Consider the following 21,247-nt stretch of genomic DNA (forward strand, 5'->3'; position numbering starts at 1 on the left):
TCTATTCTATTCTATTCTATTCCATTCTATTCCATTCCATTCCATTCCATTCCATTCCATTCCATTCCATTCCATTCCATTCCATTCCATATTTTCTATTCTATTCTATTCTATTCTATTCTATTCTATTCTATTCTATTCTATTCTATTCTATTCTATTCTATTCTATTCTATTCTATTCTATTCTATTCTATTCTATTCTATTCTATTCTAAAGATTGAATGTGTGAGAATTGGGCCAGCTGGATCTCCCATGATCTGGAAGCTTGGCGCTGCTAAATTGCTGTCTTTTGCCTTCTCTGCTTGCGGGGTAAAAGTTTGGCTGGCGATGGAAATCTTTCGGGAGGAGCTCCAAACATTTTCAGCTGCCCCGTAACTTTCTATTAAACCGTGGCCTGTGGTTGCCCATCTTTCTCTCTTCTTTGTTTGAGAATTGTTGTTTGGATCTTGTCTAGGATTTTAAGTAGAGGTTTCTTCCAGAGGAGCCTTCCCTGCTTTATGGTGGCCCGTTTGTTTGTTTGTTTGTTTACGGGATGAATTGCCATCCTTTATCTGATTGGCTGGCTACGGGTTCCTTTCTGTCGGGATTTTTGCTCTCGCCCTATCAGAATCTTGGTAGGGAGATGCTCATCTGGGCATCCCATTCCCCGCCGAACCACAACTCTATTGTCAATCCTCCCGCAGAGACGTGAGCTCAACTTCCTGAGTTAGCTAAATTGCTCCCTCGAGGGCCGTGCATGCTTATTGTGCATTTACCGCTAGGAAAAACAAACCCTGGCTTATAATATGGTCTATATATTTTTCATATCCCCCCCCTCCCTCCTTCCAAAAAGAATGAGTCCTCTGAGGATTTTAACGACTCTGCAACATGGTCAGACCTACCTTTTTCCTTGGTCTATCCCGTTATCCAGAAGATGGATGCTGTTGGGTTTAAAAGCTTTGGCTTTGAACTTGAACTCCGTTGTTGCAAGGTTTTCCAGATGAACCTAAACTTTTTTTTTTTTGAATACATATCGGCTTCCCAAAGCAGAGCATCTTAAATTTACATGAATTTAAAAAAAAAAAAATGCATTCCGAATTGCTCTGGCATTTAAATAACCGTAAAGTGTTACAAAGCAAAGGTGGCCGATGGGGAAGTGGGAGAGGGAGGACAAGAGGCGTGGATGACACCCTGGTCAAATTCGGTGGGTAATTCTGCTCTGCGGTTTTCAGAGGGGGGGGGGAACAGTATAAAAATCTAATTAAAATGGAACGAAAAAGAAAAGGAAAACGCAGTAGCTACGTTTTGCCGTTTGGTTTCACCTCAAGATGAGCCAGGAAATCAGTTTGTGGACTGAATTATTCGCGTACAGGTACCGGGAGGAAAGACTGCGTGTGAGCTCTGTCTAAATGGTACCACTGATCCCATCATCCACTCCCCCAGGCAATTGAGGCACCCCCATGTGCCCCCTGCATATGATCTCTGAATGGTACCAGTGATCTCATCATCCTGTTGTGGTCCGCCAGCAACTTGTGCACACGGCAGCGGAGTCGGACAGTGAGGAGGCTGGGGAGGACCATGGGCCAGTCCTGGAGTCTGGGGAAGGCCCAGATGAGGGCTCTGCGTCAGAGGCAGAGATGGGACCAGGGCCATCCGGGAGCGATGCGTGGACTCCGGAGCCTCCAGAGGCGGACAGCAGAGAGGCAGAGGAACAGGAGGAGCCTCTTCCTAGTGCACGCATGCGAAGAGCTGCCAGAAGGCAAGAGCAGCTGAAGCAAAAAGGGCGACTCAGGAGTAAGGCCAGGAGATGATTGGCCCCTCCCAGAAGGCTTAAAAGAGCAGCAATGAGCCGTTGGGTTCTTTGTAGAAAAGCAGCGTTGATTCCAGTGCTTCTTGTCAGCGTCTCTTGAACTTTGTGGGGTGTTTTTGCCAAGAAAAGCCTTTGGCAGGTTGCCAAAGACATCAAAGGTTGGTGATAAGGCCGAGGGACTGGTTATTAAGAATTTGTTTTGGACTAAGCTGAGAATGAATTAATTCTCAGCTGTTTTAGTAAAATAAGTTTGTTGAGGACTGAATTGTGTTTGGTAATCACTACGTGGGCCTCGGTCACAACACATCCACTCCTCCAAGCAATTGAGGCACCCCCATGCTCCCACTGCCTATGACCTCTGAATGGTACTACTGTTCCCATCGTCCACTCCTCCAGGCAATGGAGGCACTCCCAGGCACATGATTCCAAATGACTCGATCAGACGAACGCAGCCTTTTGTGTCCTCCTCTCAAGCCATACAAGAAGGGCAGGAAGCTGTTTCCCCCTCATTAGAGCACAACAGCCACGCTAGCACCACAACAGAGTGCTATTTATTCGCTTGTCCAACACATTTCACCCCCTGACGCAATCAAAAAAACTCTTGAGAAACAACTAAAACATCCGCTAACGGCACAAACCTCACAACGGGAACCATTCAAAACAAGGCCAGCCAAACACCAAAAATAACCACCATTGCCACCCAAAGCAATCGAAAGACCTTCTGGTGGCTAATGACGACTTCGAAACCAGCAGTCTTTGAATTGAAATCTTTCTGCCAGGCTTAAGAGTCAGGTTCGGAGTGAAAGGAGAGCAGCGTGCAAAAGCTAAGACTAATGTTTGAAACGTAATGCCCACGGTAGGGAAAGCTGTCGCTGGATTTGTGAAAAACATTAGAAATCCGCCATAAAATGGGTTAAAGTCAGCTCTGCCACAGACCAAGGGTGTAATGCAGAGGTGGGTGTTTCAGCAGGTTCTGACCAGTTCTGGAGAACCGGTAGCGGAAATTTTGAGTAGTTGGGAGAACCGGTAGTAAAAATTCTGACTGGCCCCGCCCCCATCTATTCTCTGCCTCCCGAGTCCCAGCTGATTGGGAGGAAATGGGGATTTTGCAGTAACCTTCCCCTGCATTGGGGAGGGAATGGAGATTTTACAGTATCCTTCCTCTGCCATGCCCACCAAGCCACACCAACCAAGCCATGCCACACCACGCCCACCAAGCCACGCTCACAGAACCAGTAGTAAAAATTTTTGAAACCCACCACTGGTGTAATGGCCTTAACTCCCATCTTTTGCCACCTCTCGGGTGGAATATAAGTATCTCAAAGGTGCTTTTTTTCAAGAGTCAACTGGACTTTCTGGGTTTTTCTTTGAAGACCTTTCGCTTCTCATCCAAGAAGCTTCTTCAGTTCTGACTGGATGGTGGGGAATGGAAGGATTTATACACCTTGCAGACAGTTGGTCATTTGCATCCTTTTTAGAGAGTCATTGAGGCTACTTGGAGGTTTGTCTCTGTTCTCAGACTCACCTGAGTAGTGCAAACTGAGTAGTAAGAGCCTTGGTGGCGCAGCAGATTAAAGTGGTGTTAAGTGACACCAGCTGCCTGCAATTAGTGCGAGTTCAAATCTCACCAGGCTCAAGGTTGACTCAGCCTTCCATCCTTTCGAGGTAGGTAAAATGAGGACCCGGTTTGTGGGGGCAATAAGCTGACTTTGTATAAAAAGAACACCGTTTAGGGGGGACCGAAAGCCCTACTAAGCAGGTATACACAAAAGTAGGAAGGCTATTGCTTAACGCATTGTAAGCCGCCCTGAGTCTCCGGAGAAGGGCAGCATATAAATTGAACCAATAAAATAAATAAATGGGTGTGGTAACCTTGAGGACACAGACAAACCTCCAAGTGGCCTCAATGACTCTCTAAAAAAAGGATGCAAATGACCATCTGTCTGCAAGGAATATAAATCCTTCCATTCCCCCACCATCCAGTCAGAGCTGAAGAAGCTTCTTGGATGAGAAGCGAAACGTCTTCAAAGAAAAAACAAGAAAGTCCAGTTTCCCCTTGAAGAAAAGCACCTTTGGGTTCGTTGCATACAGCTCTCAAAGGGTCACCACCTCCAATATACACTACATAAAACATGACGAATAAATAAATAAAAAAATATGCATGCAACCACATACCCACATATATTGTTATCTATGTTCTGCCCCAGCTACGGACCCCAAAGAACACAGCACTGGCACTGGACAAAGTGACGTATGGCCATTTTTCAAACTTGTGACCCTCGCAGCATCCCCCCCCCGTGGTCAATCCCCGTGGACTTTGCTCGCCAGAAGGTCACAAAAGGTCATCACGTGACCCAGGGACAGTGCAGCCATCCAGAAATACAATGCCAGTTGCCAAGAGTCCAAATTTTGATTGCGAGACCGTGGGGGTGCTACAACGCTTGTAAGTGTGAAAAAAACTGGCCACAAGTCACTGTTTTCAGTGCCTTTGTAACTTCGAGGCAGTCACTAAACGAATGCTTGTATGTCAAGGACTACCTGCCATTTTGTGCGATGACACAGGACGAAGTCTTCACAATTAAAAAAAAAACAACAGCTAAATTTCATACACCGAACATGCGTCTTTCCTAAAGTTTGCTCCAGTTTTGTTTTGCTTTGTGCTGAGAGTTTTCCTCCTCTTACAGATGTGCAATTATCTCTTTTAGAGGTATTTTTAGAAAGCTTGAAAGGACAGGTTTAGGCCCTAATCTCTCATTTGTGTACAGCTAGCTCTAGTGAATCCCTCCTTTTTGATATTTCTTGGGACGTATTTACACAGCTGCTCGTTCTCTGCAACTTTCCAGTGCGCAGAGCCTAAGAAACGGCCAAACTTTCCAACAGGGGGGCAGGAGAAAATAGGTGTCCTGCGAATTGCTACATCAAAGCTTTTTTCTCTTCCCCCCCCCTTCCCCTGGCTTGCGAAACTGGCACCCACCGCAATCTCTTTCGCCCCCTTCGGCGCGCTTTCGGTTGAAAGAAAGTTGGCTTTTCACAAAGGAATCGCCGGAGCGCCTTATTTATATTAAAATGGCAAACGTAGCATGTGTTATGTTAAAAAATCAATTAGGAGTCTATTGAAGGGACCGTGGGCTCTTTGTGGGGTGGGGTGACACCAGCAGCTGGGTTATCCGTCTCTTGAGCACAGGTGGGATTCGCATAATTTACCTACCGGTTCGCCCAGCACTGAGATCTGAGGGACCCTTTCAGCAAAGTTTGTAATTTATTTGTTTGTTTGTTTGTTTGTTTGTTCAATTTATATGCCGCCCTCCTCCGAAGACTCAGGGCGGCTTACAATGCACTTATAGCAATAGCCTTCATTCTTTTGTATATACCTGCTTATTAGGGCTTTTGGCCCCCCATAAGCGGTGTTTCTACAAAGTCAGTTTATTGTCTCCACAATCCAGGTCCTCAATTTACCTACCTCGGAAGGATGGCAGGCTGAGTCAACCTTGAGCCTGGTGAGATTTGAACTCGCACTAATTGCAGACAGCTGGCAGCTAAGTGCTACATAACAGCACTTAGTCCGCTGCACCATCAAGGCTCATGTGAGGCTTCCCCGTTTCTCAGTCTCCTACAGTCCCTGCGTCAAAACATGGAAGCTGAAAGAAGGCATTAGAGAGCCAATTTGGTCTATGGGCAGCAGGCTAGAAGTTAGAAAGCAGGAGCCTGTGAGTTCTAGTTCCACCTTAGGCATCAAAGGCAGCTGGATGACTTTGAACCAATGACTAGGCGACTGGGGGGTTCTAGTCCTACCTTAGCCATGAAAATCAGCTGGATGACTATGAAAATCAGCTAGGAGACTGTGAGCTCTAGTCCTGCCTTAGCTGTGAAAATCAGCTTGATGAGTTTAGGCCAATCACTAGGAGACTGGGAGTTCTAGTCCTTCCTTAGCTATATAAAACTCAGCTGGATGACTTTAGGCCAATCGCTAGGAGGCTGGGAGTTCTAGTTCTTCCTTAGCTATATAAAAATCAGCTGGATGACTTTAGGCCAGTCGCCAGGATTCTGGGAGTTCTAGTTCCAGTTTAGACATAAAAGACAGCTTGATGACTTTAGGCCAATCACTTGAAGACTGGGAGTTCTAGTCTTGCCTTAGCTGTGAAAATCAGCTAGATGACTTTAGGTCAATCACTAGGAGACTGGGAGTTCTAGTCCTTCCTTAGCTATATAAAACTCAGCTGGATGACTTTAGGCCAATCACTAGGAGACTGGGAGTTCTAGTCCTTCCTTAGCTATATAAAACTCAGCTGGATGACTTTAGGTCAATCACTAGGAGACTGGGAGTTCTAGTCCTTCCTTAGCTATATAAAACTCAGCTGGATGACTTTAGGCCAATCACTAGGAGACTGGGAGGTCTAGTCCTTCCTTAGCTATATAAAACTCAGCTGGATGACTTTAGGTCAATCACTAGGAGACTGGGAGTTCTAGTCCTTCCTTAGCTATATAAAACTCAGCTGGATGACTTTAGGCCAATCACTAGGAGACTGGGAGTTCCAGTCCTGCCTTAGCTATATAAAACTCAGCTGGATGACTTTAGGCCAATCACTAGGAGACTGGGAGTTCTAGTCCTTCCTTAGCTATATAAAACTCAGCTGGATGACTTTAGGCCAATCACTAGGAGACTGGGAGTTCCAGTCCTGCCTTAGCTATATAAAACTCAGCTGGATGACTTTAGGTCAATCACTAGGAGACTGGGAGTTCTAGTCCTTCCTTAGCTATATAAAACTCAGCTGGATGACTTTAGGCCAATCACTAGGAGACTGGGAGTTCTAGTCCTTCCTTAGCTATATAAAACTCAGCTGGATGACTTTAGGCCAATCACTAGGAGACTGGGAGTTCTAGTCCTTCCTTAGCTATATAAAACTCAGCTGGATGACTTTAGGCCAATCACTACGAGACTGGGAGTTCTAGTCCTTCCTTAGCTATATAAAACTCAGCTGGATGACTTTAGGTCAATCACTAGGAGACTGGGAGTTCTAGTCCTTCCTTAGCTATATAAAACTCAGCTGGATGACTTTAGGCCAATCACTAGGAGACTGGGAGTTCCAGTCCTGCCTTAGCTATATAAAACTCAGCTGGATGACTTTAGGTCAATCACTAGGAGACTGGGAGTTCTAGTCCTTCCTTAGCTATATAAAACTCAGCTGGATGACTTTAGGCCAATCACTAGGAGACTGGGAGTTCTAGTCCTTCCTTAGCTATATAAAACTCAGCTGGATGACTTTAGGCCAATCACTAGGAGACTGGGAGTTCCAGTCCTGCCTTAGCTATATAAAACTCAGCTGGATGACTTTAGGTCAATCACTAGGAGACTGGGAGTTCTAGTCCTTCCTTAGCTATATAAAACTCAGCTGGATGACTTTAGGCCAATCACTAGGAGACTGGGAGTTCTAGTCCTTCCTTAGCTATATAAAACTCAGCTGGATGACTTTAGGTCAATCACTAGGAGACTGGGAGTTCTAGTCCTTCCTTAGCTATATAAAACTCAGCTGGATGACTTTAGGTCAATCACTAGGAGACTGGGAGTTCTAGTCCTTCCTTAGCTATATAAAACTCAGCTGGATGACTTTAGGTCAATCACTAGGAGACTGGGAGTTCTAGTCCTTCCTTAGCTATATAAAACTCAGCTGGATGACTTTAGGCCAATCACTAGGAGACTGGGAGTTCCAGTCCTGCCTTAGCTATATAAAACTCAGCTGGATGACTTTATGTCAATCACTAGGAGACTGGGAGTTCTAGTCCTGCCTTAGCTATATAAAACTCAGCTGGATGACTTTAGGCCAATCACTAGGAGACTGGAAGTTCTAGTCCTGCCTTAGCTATATAAAACTCAGCTGGATGACTTTAGGCCAATCACTAGGAGACTGGGAGTTCTAGTCCTGCCTTAGCTATATAAAACTCAGCTGGATGACTTTAGGCCAATCACTAGGAGACTGGAAGTTCTAGTCCTGCCTTAGCTATATAAAATTCAGCTGGATGACTTTAGGCCAATCACTAGGAGACTGGGTGAGTTCTAGTCCTGCCTTAGCTATATAAAACTCAGCTGGATGACTTTAGGCCAATCACTAGGAGACTGGGAGTTCTAGTCCTGCCTTAGCTATATAAAACTCAGCTGGATGACTTTAGGCCAATCACTAGGAGACTGGGAGTTCCAGTCCTGCCTTAGGGATGAAGGCCATCCTGGTAACTTTGGGCCAGTCTATCTCTCTCAGCCCAACCCACCTCACAGGGTTGTTACTGTGAAGAAAGGAGGAGGAGAAAGGAGAAAGGAAGATTAGGTATGTTTGCTGCCTTATTTGTAAAAATAATCATAATAATATTGCTTAGCACATTGTAAGCCGCCCTGAGTCTCCGGAGAAGGGCAGCATATAAATCAAATTAAAAAAAAAAATCAAGACGGGATACAGATAAATACCAATAAATAAAAAGTTAAGAAATTATGGATCAAGTGAGGTAGCTTTCTATATTCCCTGGCAAAATCTCCCTGGCAATTTCTGGCAAACCACATTAGTATTGTCGTTTTGCAGATTTTTTTAATGTTTGATTGTGTGAACCAGGTTGTGTCTGTGTGTCATAAAAAACAATCTTGCATTTCAGTTTAAAAGGGAGGATATTTCGGACAGCAAGTTCCATTGTTCACTCCTTCACAACCTCCATATTAATATTATCTCATTTTGACTCAGAACTGCGCATCAGCCTTGCCTCAGCAGGCATCCTCCAGGTATTTGAGACCACAGCTCCCATCATCCCCAGCCAGCTTGTCTGAGAACCCTCCCCACCGTCTCACGCAATTCAATAAAAGCTGGTGGCTCAGTTTCCGTTCCATTCAGTTCAATTCTAGATGATAGATACAAGCCTATCTTATTCTTTATGTGTTACGTTTGTAAGTTGACATGCACAAGACATAATTGTGTGTGTGTGTGTGTGTGTGTGCGTGTGTATGTCTAAAACAATAGCCCGCAGCAACTCACATAGATTTTTTAGTTTGCATTGTATAATCTGCATTTTGAAAGGAATCCATGCTTTGTTAGGTAGTACCCGGACTAAGAAACTATGCAGGGCAATGAATTCTTGGAAACTCACTTACTGATAATCTGGCTCAGCCTTTTCCTGAGCTTCCTTGGCACGTAGAGCCCTCTCTGTGGGCACGCAAGCCGTTGCCCCAGCTCAGCTCCACCGTGCACGCGCGTGCAACTCCCGCCGGCCAGCTGATTTTTGGGTCTCTGCTGCACATGCACGGGGCGCATGCAGAAGACGTGAATGCATGCATGGGGGGCAATGGGAGTGCGTGAATGTGGGGGGGGCAGGGGGAGCGTGTGCATGCGTGGGGGAATGCTGGGGGGTCGCTCATGCATGTGGGGGAGGGACGGGATGCGTGGAGGGACGGGGAGCGTGGGAGGTCATGCATGCATGCGGGGTGTGTGGGGGGGAGCGAGAGGGGGTTGTGTGCATGCACGGGGGACAGGGCGTGGGCGGGGTCGCTCACGCATTGCAATTTGTCATCGCGTGCTTTTGGCACGCAACGACAGAAAGGTTAACCCTCACTGCTATAGACTTTCATGCCCCGTTTTGTAACAATTTCTGGATTAGGAAAAACTGAGCCAAGTCATTTCCTCTCCAGGACTTTGTTTTCCTTGGGAATCATGTTGCATGACCATAAACGGCCTGTCTTTCTTCCTGACTTCACACGCTATAAAAGAAGATTGGCTCGCTGGGAGCCCAGCCATTAAGTGGCACAGCTTCTCCATCAATGGCCAGTCCTACTCATTGGCGTAGCATCACCCCAAAGATTTAACCTGGAACCTGCTTCTGTGATCTCCTTGGAGCCTAGAAAAGCCATTCGTGTTCCCCAGTTTTCTTAATCATCCCTTGTGCCTTCACCCTTTTAAGTACAGGTAGTCCTTGACTTAACAACCATTCGTTTAGTGACCAAAGTTACAACAGGAAAAAAAAACATGACATCGGATTGTTTTCAGTGGTGGGATTCAAGTAATTTAACAACCGGTTCTCTGCCCTAATGATTTCTTCCAAAAACCAGTTTGCCAAATTGCTCAGAAAGTTAACAGCCGGTTTTCCCGAAGTGGTGCAAACTGGCTGAATCTGATACTTTTTCATACTTGCGACTGTTGCAACGTCCCCATGGTCACGTGGCCAAAATTTAAAGGCTTAGAAACTGGCATGTATTTTTGACGGTTGCCAGGTCCTGGGGTCATGGATTTTTTTTTTTTTTTAAATTTGATTTATATGCCGCCCTTCTCCGGAGACTCAGGGCGGCTTACAATGTGCTCAGCAATAGCCTTCATCCTTTTGTATATTTATACAAAGTCAGCTTATTGCCCCCACAATCTGGGTCCTCAATTTACCTACCTTAGAAAGGATGGAAGGCTGAGTCAACCATGAGCCTGGTGAGAATTGAACTCGCAGTAATTGCAGGCAGCTGGATGTTAAATGCTGCCTTAGTAGGAGGCATTAGCCTTCTACGCCACTCAGGCTCCACCTTTCGTGAACTTCTGACTGGCAAAGTCAACGGGGAAACCAGATTCACTTAACAGTGTTACTAACTTAACAACCGCAGCGATTCACTCAACAACTGTGGCAGGAAAGGTCGTAAAATGGGGAAAAAAAACTCACTTAACAACTGCCTTGCTTAGCGACAGAAATTTTGGGCTCAGTTGTGGTTGTAAGTCATGGGCTACCTGTATGGCACTTTCAAATTCACTGTTGTAGCGTTTTTTAAGGGTTATTTTTATCATTCGTTTTGGATGATTGCATTTTGCTTTGCTTTCTTTTTAGCTTTTTAAAAAAGTAACCCAGAAGGACTTTTCTTTCCTTCCGATCCTGTCTGTCAACTTAATAAATCCCAGCAAGCCTTTTGACAGCAAGTTATTTAAGTAGTTGATAGCAGAACTAAATTTCCTTGGTTTCTCTTTCAGGACCAGCCCTCCTTACTGCTGCGTGGATCTCCATTCTTTGAGAACAGGGGAAGTAGTCAAATCCGTGCAGTTCAAAACACCTATTTATGATCTCCACTGCAACAGAAGGTAAAAATCTCTTTTGATCTCCAAATACCTTTCCCGTCCAGTGTTTTTAAAGCTCTCAGCCTTGATTGCAGTCACTTCATGTTGTTTCAACCGTCTGGGTTGAATGTGGCTAGAAGATTCGGCAGCTACTGCTGGAAGAAAAGGCCCAGATTGGCTTGTTTTAATGCAAAAATCTATTTAAATGGAAAGGCAGGAAAAAAAAAACCCTCTCATCTCAAAAAGATGTTGAGACTTTGGGAAAAGTGCAAAGAAATCATCTTAGTTGCAAGATGATTAAAAGCCTGGAGATAAAAACATATGAAGAACGGTTGGTCTGGCTAGTCTAAAGAAAAGAAGAATTCTGAGGGACATGAGACCGCCTGCTGCTACCGACGACCTTCCATCGTCCCGTGCGCTCCCACAGAGACGGCCTCCTCAGGGTGCCGTCAGCCCAACAATGTAGGCTGGTGACCCCCAGGGGGAGGGCCTTCTCTGTGGGGGCACCTACCCTCTGGAATCAGCTGCCCCCAGAGATAAGGAGAATCCAAGACCTCGGTGCCTTCCGCCGTGCCCTTAAAACCCACTTTTTCCAGCAAGCCGGGCTGGCTTAGGAAGAAATTTTTTAAATTTTTAAATGTTTAATTGGTTTGTGGTTTTTTAAATTTTGGGCCAAATTTATATAGATTTTAATTGTTTTTAATATTTGTATTTCATGTTTTTAATTTTGGCTGTGCACCGCCCTGAGTCCTCAGGGAGAAGGGCGGTATATAAATTGAAAATAAATAAATAAAATAAAATAAATGATAGCGGTATTCCAGTATTTGAGGGGCTCCCACAAAAAAGAGGGGGTCAACTTATTTTCCAAAGCACCAGAAGGCAGGACAAGAAACAATGGACGGAAACTAATCAAGGAGAGAAGCAACCTGGAATTAAGGAGAAACTTACCAACAGTGTGAGCAATTAACCAGTGGAACAGCTTGCCACCAGAAGTTATGGGTACTCCAACACTGGGGGTTTTTAAGAAGAGACTGGACTGCCACTTGTCTGAAATGTTATAGGGCAGTGATGGCGAACCTTTTCGGCACTGAGTGCCCAAACCGGAACGTGCGTGCATTCGTGTCAGCCAGCTGGTCTTTGATTTTCCAGCTTGTGCTTGTGCACCAGCCAGCTGGTCTTTGTGGGCACCAGAGCACCGGGAAATGGCCTGAAAACGGCCTGAAAAACATTAAAAAACAGGCCTTTTTGGACCATTTTCAGGCCGTTTTCCGGGCGTTTTCTGGGGCATTTTTTGGCCAGAAATAGCCCAAAAAATGTCCCAAAAATGGCTGGAAAATGACCTGGAAAACAGCCTATTTTGGGGGCATTTTTTGAGGTGTTTTCAGGGCTTTTTCCAGCGCCTGTGCAGGCCAGAAACCAGAAGAGCAGCTGGCGATGGCGCGTGTGCCCACAGAGAAGGCTCTGCATGGCACCTCTGGCATCCGTGCCATAGGTTCACCATCACAGCTATAGGGTTTCCTGTTTGAGCAGTGGGTTGGACTAGAGGACCTCCAAGGTACCTTCCAGCTCTGTTCTGATTGATTGACCTCAGTATGCTGGCTGGGGAATTCTGGGAGTTGAAGTCCACCAGTCTTAAAGTTGCCCAGTTTGAAGACTCCTGGCCTAAAGCAAACAGATTTAAGTTTGTAATAAGGGGCACATTTGAGAGAGGCACAACACGCTTTAGATCCCAGGTGCATTCTTATGCAGGCCTTTTCTTTGCAAAATATCTCCTGGGCCTCTCTGGTTTAAAGGATCAGGTTGGAAATGATGGGAAGAGTCTCCTTCCGCCTAAGAATTGAGAACGATGGCTTGAGGGCAGATATTATGGACTTAAAAGAGTGAATAGCCTGGTTCTGTTATAAAGCCATTTCCTCTGTTCCTGGGACAGACAAAAGGGAAATAATTTTCTCCCCGAGAAATTCTCTGAAGAGCCAAAGGGAGATAGAGGGGTCGAAGGATTGTGGATATAAATGAGATGCGTATTCTGAGTGGGGAAAAGGAGGGCCTCTTGTTCAGAGAACCCCTCAAACCCAGCTCCCCATTGTCTCCCCCTCCTTCTTGAGATTTTGTTTGGTACATTTTGTCTTTGTATTTCATGTCCTGGTAATTATATAAAGTGATTTTTTTTCCCCTCTCTCCTCCTCTTAATTCCATTGTATGGAAGGCAGCGGAGGTCAAAGCAAGGAAAAAACACTTTTAGCAAATAAGGCCTGGCTATTAGGCCCAGCAGATTTGCAATAATAAAAAAAAAAACAGCAATATGATTATTTTTGAGGATGAAACACTTTTCAGATTAATATACTGGGTGCTTTTGATGGATTTTCAATCTGAACTGCTGGAGCAAATGAGTGTTTTAAAAAAATTACATGAGGTATAATGCCAGTTTTGTTAACAAGGTACGATCTCGCTCAACTCCCCCCCACCCCCACTACCTTCATGGGTGCCCTAATTATTTCCCATGAATATCGACAACCTGTCGTGCTACACATCTGAAAGTTTTATTCTGTCGAATCTGCTATTGGCTACAACATACAACTTTGCTGACCCTTATTATTCAAGACCACTGAGTAGGATACGAAAGAAGGAATAAAAGGGAAGGAAGGAAGGTGGTTAGAAGGAAGGAAAGGAGAAAGGACGGAAGGATGGAATATAGAGAGAAGGAAAGAAAATGGAAGGAAGGAAGGAAGAAAGGAAGGAAGGAAGGTTGATAGAAGGAAAGAAGGTTGATAGAAGGAAGGAAGGTTGATAGAAGGAAGGAAGAAGGAAAAAGGAAGGAAAGAAGGAATATATAGAGAAGGAAAGAAAATGGACAGAAGGAAGGAACAGAAAGAAAGAAAAGAAAGAATAGAGAGAAAAAATGTGGATAGAGGGAGAAAAGGAAAGCAGAAAGAAAAAAGAGAGAAAGAAAGAAAAAGAAAAAGAAAGAAAGAAAGAAAGAAAGAAAGAAAGAAAGAAAGAAAGAAGAAAGCTAGAGAGGTGCTGGTATTGTTTTGTACATTTTTTAATTTAATATTTACAAACATTTCTATCCCACCCTATACTTTCCGTGCCTTAGAAATACTCATTGAAAATTACAACATATTTCAACTGTACTTTTATGGTTTTATTTATAAATAAAAGTTGTACAGAATTAAGTTAAAGCAAATTATCAGGTCCTTGCTAAAAGCTAGTTTTATTTTCGTCGTGTAAACTGAAATTCGGCTTAATGACTGCAGTAACCCCACCCCCCCTCTAAAAAAAAGAAAGCAATAAAACAACTTCTGTCAAGTTTAACCTTGGTTGTTCTAGGCAGCTTACAAAAACTGCAGTGGTAGCCAATACACCGAAATATCACATCGAAGTATTTTGTGTAATGTGGACGGTTTTTCTTAAAATGGACATAAGACATCGTTCTCTTCTCAACTTCCTGTGCATCTAAACCCACAAATATTTCCAAATATCATTTTTATTTTATTATATAAAATATAAAATACAAAAAAGAAAGAAAGAAAGAAAGAAAGAAAGAAAGAAAGAAAGAAAGAAAAGAAAATAGGAAATTAGAATAGAATAGAATAGAATAGAATAGAATAGAATAGAATAGAATAGAATAGAATAGAATAGAATAGAATAGAATAGAATTCTTTATTGGCCAAGTGTGATTCAACACACAAGGAATTTGTCTTTGGTGCATGTGCTCTCTGTACATAAAAAGAAAAGATACATTCGTCAAGAATCATAAGGTACAATACTTAATGATAGACATAGGGTACAAATAAGCAATCAAATCTTCCTATGAAAAGGGCGGGAAAAGGGACGAGGAAAAGGGGGTGGAAAATACAAGGGGGTGGAAAAAAAGAAAGAAAAGGGAGCATTGACTTCCAATCCTTCCCAGCACAGTACAAGTTGAGGCTGGAGTGTGTTATCTTGTACTGTGCTGGGAAGAATTGGAAGCCAATGCCCCCTTTTCTTTCTTTTTTTCCCTCTCCCTTGTATTTCACACCCCCTTTTCCTCGTCCCTTTATTAAGTAGCCATTTCTGTAACACCAAATCTTTCTGATCAACAAAACCAAAATCAAAGTTTATTTTTTTTTCCCCACAAGCACAAATTCCAGAAGTGATAGCCAAATAAGAACATATTTTTCTCTTTCAAATAAACATATAAAAATAAACATATGTACAGATGGATGCTATACATGCATGCAAACACAAAGACATTTGCGCACACCGTATCCCTAATTGTAGATACAGTTTTTCTCATAATTGTCTTCACACATATGGTGTATTTCTTCACTCCATTTCTCTTGTAAATTATTTACCTGCATGGATCTCTTGGGTGAGATAATATTACAAAAAGGGGGGAGAAATAGGAAGCACATTTTTAGAGCATTTTGCACTTCAGGTATTCTTTACTTTTTCACAAATGTATGTTTTTGTATTTTCAGGATTCTTGTTGTTGTCTTGCAAGAGAAGATTGCTGCCTTCGACAGCTGCACTTTTACTAAAAAATTCTTTGTCACAAGTAAGTCTTCGAAATGGTTTCTCATTGACTTCCATATTACAGGTAGTCCTTGATTTACGGCCACAATTGAGCCCATAAATTCTGTTGTGAAGTGAGACGGTGGTTAAGTGAGTTTTGCCCCCTTTTACGACCTTCCTTTCCACAGTTGTTAAGTGAATCACAGCAGTTGATAGGTTAGTAACCTGGGTTGTTAAGGTGAGTCTGCCTTCCCCATTGACTTTGCCGGTCAGAAGGTCGCAAAAGGGGATTACATGACCCTGGGAGACTGCAACCGTCATAAGTACGAACCAATTGCCAAGCATCTGAATTTTGATCACCTGATCATGGGACTGCTACAAAGGTCATAACTGTGAGAAACGATCATAACTCACATTTCCCAGTTCCGATGTAACTTTGAATAGTCACTAAATGAACTGTCGTAAGTCAAGGACTGCCTGTATAATATTTTTTTCTGACTCCAGAAATGATTCGGTTCAAGTAGTGGTTTAGGATTTGGGTCAGTAGTATAAGAGAGCCAGTTTGATTAAGGCACCAGGTTAGAAGCCAGGAGATGAAGAGTTCTAGTCCCACCTTTGCCATAAAAACCAGATGGATGGCCTTGGGATAACCACGGTCGCGTGATCAAAATTGGGGCCCTTGGCAACCGCCATGTATTTACGATGGTTGTGTTGTGGCCCATATGTATGCGTTCTTTGGGGTCCGTAGCTGGGGCAGAACAGGTTGTAGCATCCCCGAGTCCTGGGATTGTCATTTGCAACCTTCCCTACGAAGCTTCTGGCAAGCAAAGTCAACGGGGGAGCCAGATTTGCTTAACGACTGCATGATTCATTTAACAACCACAAGTGATTTGCTTCACTGTCATGGCAAAAACTCGTAAAATGGGATGTGGCTCACTTAACAACTGCCCTGCTTAGCAATGAAACTTTTGGGTTCAATTCTATGTGTCATATAATATATGTGGGTATATGCATATATATATATATATATGTGTGTGTGTGTGTGTGTGTGTGTGTGTCTGTCCTGTTTAGCTAGTGTATATTGGAGGTGGTGACCCTTTGAGAGCTGTATGCAATGAAATTTTATTTTAATGTATGGCAATTAGTATACATTTAAAGTGACAATAAAGTTATTCTAAGTCTAAGTCTAATTGTAGTCTTACGCTGAGGACTACCAGGGGTGAAATCCAGCAGGTTCTGATAGGTTCTGGAGAACCTGTAGCAAAAATTTTGAGTAGTTCAGAGAACCGGCAAATACCACCTCTGGCTGGCCCCAGAGTGGGGAGGGAATGGGGATTTTGCAGTATCCTTCCTCTGGAGTGGGGTGGGAATGGAGATTTTGCAGGATCCTTCCTCTGGAGTGGGGTGGGAATGGAGATTTTGCAGTATGCTCCCCCTGCCATGCCCACCAAGCCACGCCCACAGAACCGGTAGTAAAAAAAATTGGATTTCACCACTGGGGCTACCCATACAGTATTTTCCCAGAATATAGGAGCACTAAAGTTTGATGTGGGTTATTTTTCCTCTATTTTTAAAATAAATGGATATCACATTTCTAATCAGTATGCTCTCACCATCTTCTAAGATGGAATTTTGGCTTGAGGGAATGGCCTTTATTTTTTTATGAGTATGTTGAGGCCTGTTGTATCCAAAATGGGGGTTCTAAGGAGCTAAATATTAAAAAGAATGAAATATCTTTAAGCACACGCCCAGAGATTGGTACTCAGTGCCTGCACCAATTTCCTGGTTTACCCCCCCAGAAAAAATGTTCTCTGAGGTGATTTTCTAGACATGGAAGCAAAATAAGTGCTTTGAAGACACTTTGAAGGGCCTGTCCTTCTTCCTCCTACTCAGTCATCACTAATTTGGAATTGTTGCCTGTGGAAAGTATAAACTAAGATAAAGCGTGCCTCCAATTTTTACCCTAGAATTGGGTTTCCTAACCCTGACAATTTCCAGGTATATGGACTTCAACTCCCAGAATTCCACATTGCTGAGAATTCTGGGACTTGAAGTCCACTCACCTTCAATTCGCCAAGACTAGGAAACACTGTCCTAGAAGAGCAACCCTATCTACACCTTGGGTATAGGTGTAGAGCCATGGTGGCGCAGTGGTTAGAATGCGGTACTGCAGGCTACTTCTGCTGACTGCCAGCTGCCTGCAATTTGGCAGTTTGAATCTCACCAGGCTCAAGGTTGACTCAGCCTTCCATCCTTCCCGAGGTCGGTCAAATGAGGACCCAGATTGTTGGGGGCAAGAGGCTGACTCTATAAAGCGCTTAGAGAGGGCTGTAAAAGCACTGTGAAGCGGTATATAAGACTTAAGTGTGATTGGGAAGGGAGGGAGGAAAGGAAAGGAAAGAAGGAAAGGAAAGGAAAGGAAAGAAGGAAAGGAAAGGAAAGGAAAGGAAAGGAAAGGAAAGGAAAGGAAAGGAAAGGAAAGAAGAAGGAAAGTGTGGTGGCGCAGTTGTTATAATGCAGTATTGCAAGCTAACTCTGCCCACATCCAGAAAGTTTGATCCTGACCAGCTCAAGGTTGACTCAGCCTTCCATCCTTCTGTGGTGGGTAAAATGAGGAGCCAGACTCTATAAAAACAGCTTAGAGAGGGCGGTGAAGCATGGTGAAGCGGTATATAAGTCTAAGTGCTATTGCTATTGCTATCAAAAATATCCGAAATTCCTATTTTATTTCTGCTAGGAGAGATTTGCAGGCCGAGTGGGAAAGCAGGCTATCCATTTATAAACCAGAAACGGGGCAGTCAACTTTCACATGCTCTTTTCGACTTCTGTAGGAAGAGATTTGTAAGTCGCCTGGTTCAGAGGCCAAAAATTCCCCCAAATGCCAACTGTCTTCAAAGAAGCAGTAAAAAAAATAAAAATAAAAAAAAAATCATCTGCCTTTTGCCCCAGATGTTCGGCCGCAGCTCCTTCTAACCTTCTTGAAAAGGTCCTTGATGTATGTTTGTTTACCGATAGGCTCCCACTGCACTAAAAGATGCTGGGATCCCAAGCTTAAGGTTTTGACCTTAAAAGGAAAGCTGCAAGCTAAGTATGCTCAGAATTTACTGTGGTGGGATGGAAGGTGGGGGGGGGGGACGAGAGGAGACATGCCTTGGATTGACTTAGTCTCTGGGTTGCAACATTTCCGTGCGCCCCGCTGTAAAACTGGAAGCAGCTTGGAGGAGGAGAGAAAAAAAAAAATTAGGAATCCGTTTGGAATAATCTGAAAGTTACCAATAGGTGTCAGTTTCTCTCCGTAGCTGGACAGAGGGAAGGATACCTTCCACTGATTGCAAAGGGACTGAAAAAGCAGATTTTCAAAAGCCGCTCGGTGGTTTCTCCCTACAGCTAGTCCTGGATTTAGGATCCACAATTGAGCCCCAAATTTCCCTTGCTATAAGCAAGACAGTCCTTAAGTGAGCTTTGCCCCATTTTACAACCTTTTGTGCCACAGTTGCGTACAGGTAATCCTCGATTTAACAACAGTTTAAGAGCCTTGGTGGCGCAGCAGACTAAAACACTATTAAATAACACCAGCTGCCTGCAATTACTGCAAGTTCAAATCTCACCAGGCTCAAGGTTGACTCAGCCTTCCATCCTTCCGAGGTAGGTAAAATGAGGACCCGGATTGTGGGGGCACTAAACTGACTTTGTATAAAAAAGAACACCGCTTGGGGGCGGGGGGAGAAAGCCCTACTAAGCAGGTATATACAAAAGTATGAAGGCTGTTGCTTAACTCACTGTAAGCCGCCCTGAGTCTCCGGAGAAGGGCAGCATATAAATCGAACCAATAAATAAACAATAAATAAATAAGTTTGCTTAGTGGCCGTTCGAAGTTACAACGGTACTGAAAATAATGACTTATGACAGTTTTTCACATTTATCACCATTGCAGCATTCCCCCCCCCATGGTCACGTGATTTACATTTGGAAGCTTGAACAACTGATTCACACTTACGACGGTTGCAGTGTCCCGGGGTCATGTCATCTGCAACCTTCTGACCAGCAAAGCCAAGGGGGAAATCAGATTCACTTAACGACCGTTGTTACTAATTTAACAACTACAGTGATTGACTTAACAAAGGTGGCAAGGAAAGATCCTAAATTGGGGCAAGACTCACTTAACAAATTTCTCACTTAACAGCATAAATTTTGGGGTCAATTGTCGTAAGTGGAAGACTACCTGTATCGAAAAGGGGCGAGGGCTGGCGTGCTGTGGTCCATGTGGGGGGGAGGGGTCGCGAAGAGTCAGACACAATTTAACGACTGAACCACAACAAAAATTATATATTGGAAGCTTCTGTTTGATGTTGACATAATTTTTTTTTTTTTAAATGGGAAACCTAGGTTGATCTTTCCCGATCTGTTGAAGCGAATGCCACTGATAGGCCCTAACACCAAACAAAAATCCTTTTTTTTTTTCGAATCGGCGTGCCATAGAATTGCCTTTGAAGGTCTCAGCCTTTCAGATTAAATCTTCATTAAAGTGCCAGGTTCTCTGCATTCGCCGAGCAGATGCTTACCGTAGGATATCTGCTTGTAGGGGTGTATTTACGTACTGGATGTTATGCTTCCATTATTGAAAGCAAAAATGGCAAAGGGCTTTTTTTTTTTTTGTTTATAATGTAATTGAAGGAGCGCTTTACGGTAGATCTGCGGTGGCTTTTTGAAATATACTTGTATTGATTGTTGTATTATATCTTGATTTATGTAAGGCCGAGTTATTTGGATGGGTTGTTGTGATAATGCAGTGAAGGCACCGAGAGTTTCCGTTCTTTTAACTTGCTGACTGCATTTCCAAATAATTCTTCCTTCACCTCAGGATTTTTTATTTTTTTATTTTGCACAGCTAGCACAGTTATTTAATGCGCTTTAATGCGTCCTTTGGAGTGAGTGGTAATCTTGACATATATTGATAAGAGAGATGACCTCACCATTTTTTTGATTCTTGCCATTGGCCAAGCATCTGAATTCTTGTTTCAACAAGATGTAGCGCATTGAATACAGGTAGTCGACACAACAGATTAACAGAATTGGAAGGGAGCTTGTAGGTCATCTAGACCAACCTCCCTGCCCAAGCAGGAGTCCCTACACCATTTCTGACAGAGGGCAGTCTCTTCTTGAAAGCCTCCAGTAATGAAGCTCCCACAACTTCCGAAGGCAACTTCTGTTCCATTCGTTGATTGTTCTCATTGTCAGAAAATTTCTCCTTATTTCTAGGTTGAATCTCTCCTTGATCAGTTTCCATCCATTGTTCCTTGTCTGGCCTTCGGGTGCCTTGGAGAATAGTTTGACCCCCTCCTCTCTGGGGCAGCCCCTCAAATATTGGAAGATGCTCTCCTGTCTCCCCTGGTCCTTCTCTTCACTAGACTAGCCATGCCCAGTTCCTGCAACCGTTCATCCTATGTTTTAGCCTCCAGTCCCCTCATCATCCTGGTTGCTCTTCTCTGCACTTTTTCTAGAGTCTCCACATCTTTTTTATAGCGTGGTGACTAAAACTGGATGCAGGATTCCAATTGTGGCCTTACCAAGGAATTATAAAGTGGTATTAGTACCTCAGTAGTACCTATAAGTCCTCAACTTACGGCCACGATTGAGCCCACAATTTCTGTTGCTAAGCGAGACGGTTGTTAAGTGAGTTTTGCCCCCGTTTTACAACTTTCCTTGCCACAGTGGTTAAGTGAGTCACTGCAGTTGTTAAGTTAGTGACACCGTCGCTAAGTGAATCCAGCTTCTCCATTGACCTGGCTTGTCAGAAGGTTGCAAAAGGGGGATCAGGTGATCCCGGGACATTGCAACCGTTATAAATAGGAGCCAGTTGCCGAACAGTCGAGTTTTGGTCATGTGACCGTGGAGATGCTGCCAT

At 43.8% G+C, this 21,247-nt stretch overlaps 1 protein-coding gene across 1 annotated transcript in view; it reads left to right on the forward strand.

Moving 5' to 3' along the window:
• BCAS3 (BCAS3 microtubule associated cell migration factor) overlaps nucleotides 1-21,247 on the forward strand; it is a 464,753-nt gene that overhangs the window by 80,966 nt on the left and 362,540 nt on the right. Inside the window, exons 8-9 of the mRNA XM_070931996.1 lie at nucleotides 10,762-10,869; nucleotides 15,309-15,385. Coding sequence (XP_070788097.1) covers nucleotides 10,762-10,869; nucleotides 15,309-15,385 — 185 coding nt within the window. The remainder of the gene's footprint in view (nucleotides 1-10,761; nucleotides 10,870-15,308; nucleotides 15,386-21,247) is intronic.

This window comes from Pituophis catenifer, unplaced genomic scaffold (assembly GCF_029215685.1).
Source record: "Pituophis catenifer annectens isolate HBS135680 unplaced genomic scaffold, rPitCat1.0.hap2 SCAF_1, whole genome shotgun sequence".
Taxonomy (NCBI): Eukaryota; Metazoa; Chordata; class Lepidosauria; order Squamata; family Colubridae; genus Pituophis; species Pituophis catenifer.